The sequence below is a fragment of the Aureococcus anophagefferens genome (genome assembly GCF_000186865.1).
Source record: "Aureococcus anophagefferens unplaced genomic scaffold AURANscaffold_405, whole genome shotgun sequence".
NCBI lineage: Eukaryota > Pelagophyceae > Pelagomonadales > Pelagomonadaceae > Aureococcus > Aureococcus anophagefferens.
The window spans coordinates 1-1,693 of record NW_008705908.1 but is presented as its reverse complement, the minus strand read 5'-3'; the positions used below and the strand labels follow the sequence as shown (position 1 = coordinate 1,693).

General features: G+C 70.9%; 1 protein-coding gene across 1 annotated transcript in view; it reads right to left on the bottom strand.

Annotated features, from left to right (window-relative positions):
• The window catches only part of AURANDRAFT_68807 (hypothetical protein), a gene marked incomplete at both ends in the record, with an annotated part of 3,512 nt that extends 1,819 nt beyond the window's left edge, over nucleotides 1–1,693 (bottom strand). The window contains 2 exons of the mRNA XM_009044537.1: nucleotides 266–986; nucleotides 1,197–1,693. Coding sequence (XP_009042785.1) covers nucleotides 266–986; nucleotides 1,197–1,693 — 1,218 coding nt within the window. The remainder of the gene's footprint in view (nucleotides 1–265; nucleotides 987–1,196) is intronic.

The window sequence follows — 1,693 nt, the reverse complement described above, 5'->3', positions numbered from 1 at the left end:
GTCGTCGCGAGGGACGGCGCGGCCGTTCGCAGTCGCGGCAGCTGCAACGCGACGACCAGCGCCGCCGCGACGAGCACGACGGCCACCGCGCCGCGCCGCCGCGGCGCCGGCCCGCCGATGGGCACGTAGGGAGAGGGCAGCATCACCGATAGCTGCCCATAATCATCATCAAAAAGTGAGCGGATATAATTTTCGTTGCTGTGCGGCACCGCTGCCCCAGCACGATGGTGAGAGAGCGCCCGGGCGTAGTCCGCGGGTTCCAGACGTGGCCCACGATGGAGTCGTCGTGGATGTCACCGTAGTTGTGGACGCCGGGAAGGCTGTTGGCCAGGGCGCCCGCCTTGCGCGGGTCGTTCTCGCAGGTGGCGACGACGGAGGCGCCGCCGTCTCGCAGCGCGCGCGACATGGACCCGGACCCGGCGAAGATCTCCATGGCCTCGACGCGCGGCTGCGGCTCGGGCCAGGGCGGCTCGGAGACGGCCGCGGCGCTGAGGCCCGCGGGCGCCGGCTGGGGCGCGACGGCCCGGACGTAGATCATCTTGAGGTTCCGCCAGGTCATAAGTTCGATCTGCGCGCCCGCGGGCGTGACCATGCCCGGCTGCGCGAAGAGGTACTGGTTCTTGTCGTCCATGAGGAAGCCGACGTGGCCGGCGGGGACGAAGAGCTCCGTGTGCGTGCAGTGGTACGCGCAGCAGCCCAGGGGCCCGAGAAGAAAATAGGGGCTGCGCGTCTTGAGGTTCGCGACCCGATCCGTGTTCGCCGGCCGGTCGACGCCCGTGAAGATGTCGCTCACGTCCTTGCGGCGGTGCTCCGTGCACAGCACGTTCGCCGCGTTCAGCGCCCGGTACGCCGGCGTGTCCTCCTTGCCCACATGGTGTGGGTTTTTCCCCTCGTGGTTCATGTGAGCGTCCTGCGGGTGGACGGCGCCGAGGAGCTCCTCTTCGCTGTCTCGGTCGTAGCACACGCTCTGGACGACCTTGCTGTCCCTGATCATGCGTTGCTGGAGAACGCGCGGCGACGGCAGCCTTCTCAGCCACTTCGGCAATAATGCTCGAGGATGAAAACATAATCAGCAAATCTTCAACGATGCAGACGACTTCCGGACGGCCGCGGTACCGGTGGCCCTGGAACCTCCCGGCGCGCGGTAGCGCGCGGCCGCATGGCGCTCTTAGTGCCTCAGGGGCGTGAACACGAACAGGCGAAGCGAGGTCCAGGAGCCGCTCCCCGGGGCGACGCAGTTCTCGGAGAAGAAGGCCGGCGTCCCCGCGTCGCCGTCGACGATGTCCAGGTCCGGGTCGAAGAAGGTGCCGAGGAAGTCGACGCTCTCCGCGACGAGGCCCGCGTCGCGCGCCCTCTCGAGGAGGAGGTCCTCGAAGCCCAAGAGGCGGTCTTCGTAGACGAGGACGAGCCGCGGCGGCCGCGCCGCGGCGCCGAGCTCCGCGACGGACGTCGGCGACGCCGCGCGCGGCGCCGCCGCCGCCGCGCGCGGCGACGCCGGGCGCGGCGACGCGCCGCGGGCCGCGGCCCGCGACGACCCGCGGCGGCCGCGGCGCCGCGGCGCGCCGCGGCGCATGAGCGAGACCGCGCACGCGAAGAAGGGCCCGAGGTCCTTGGGGTCGTAGAGCACGTCCGACGCGATGACCGTGTCGAAGCCGCGCGCGCCGTGGACGCCCAGGATGGTCCGCGCGTCCGT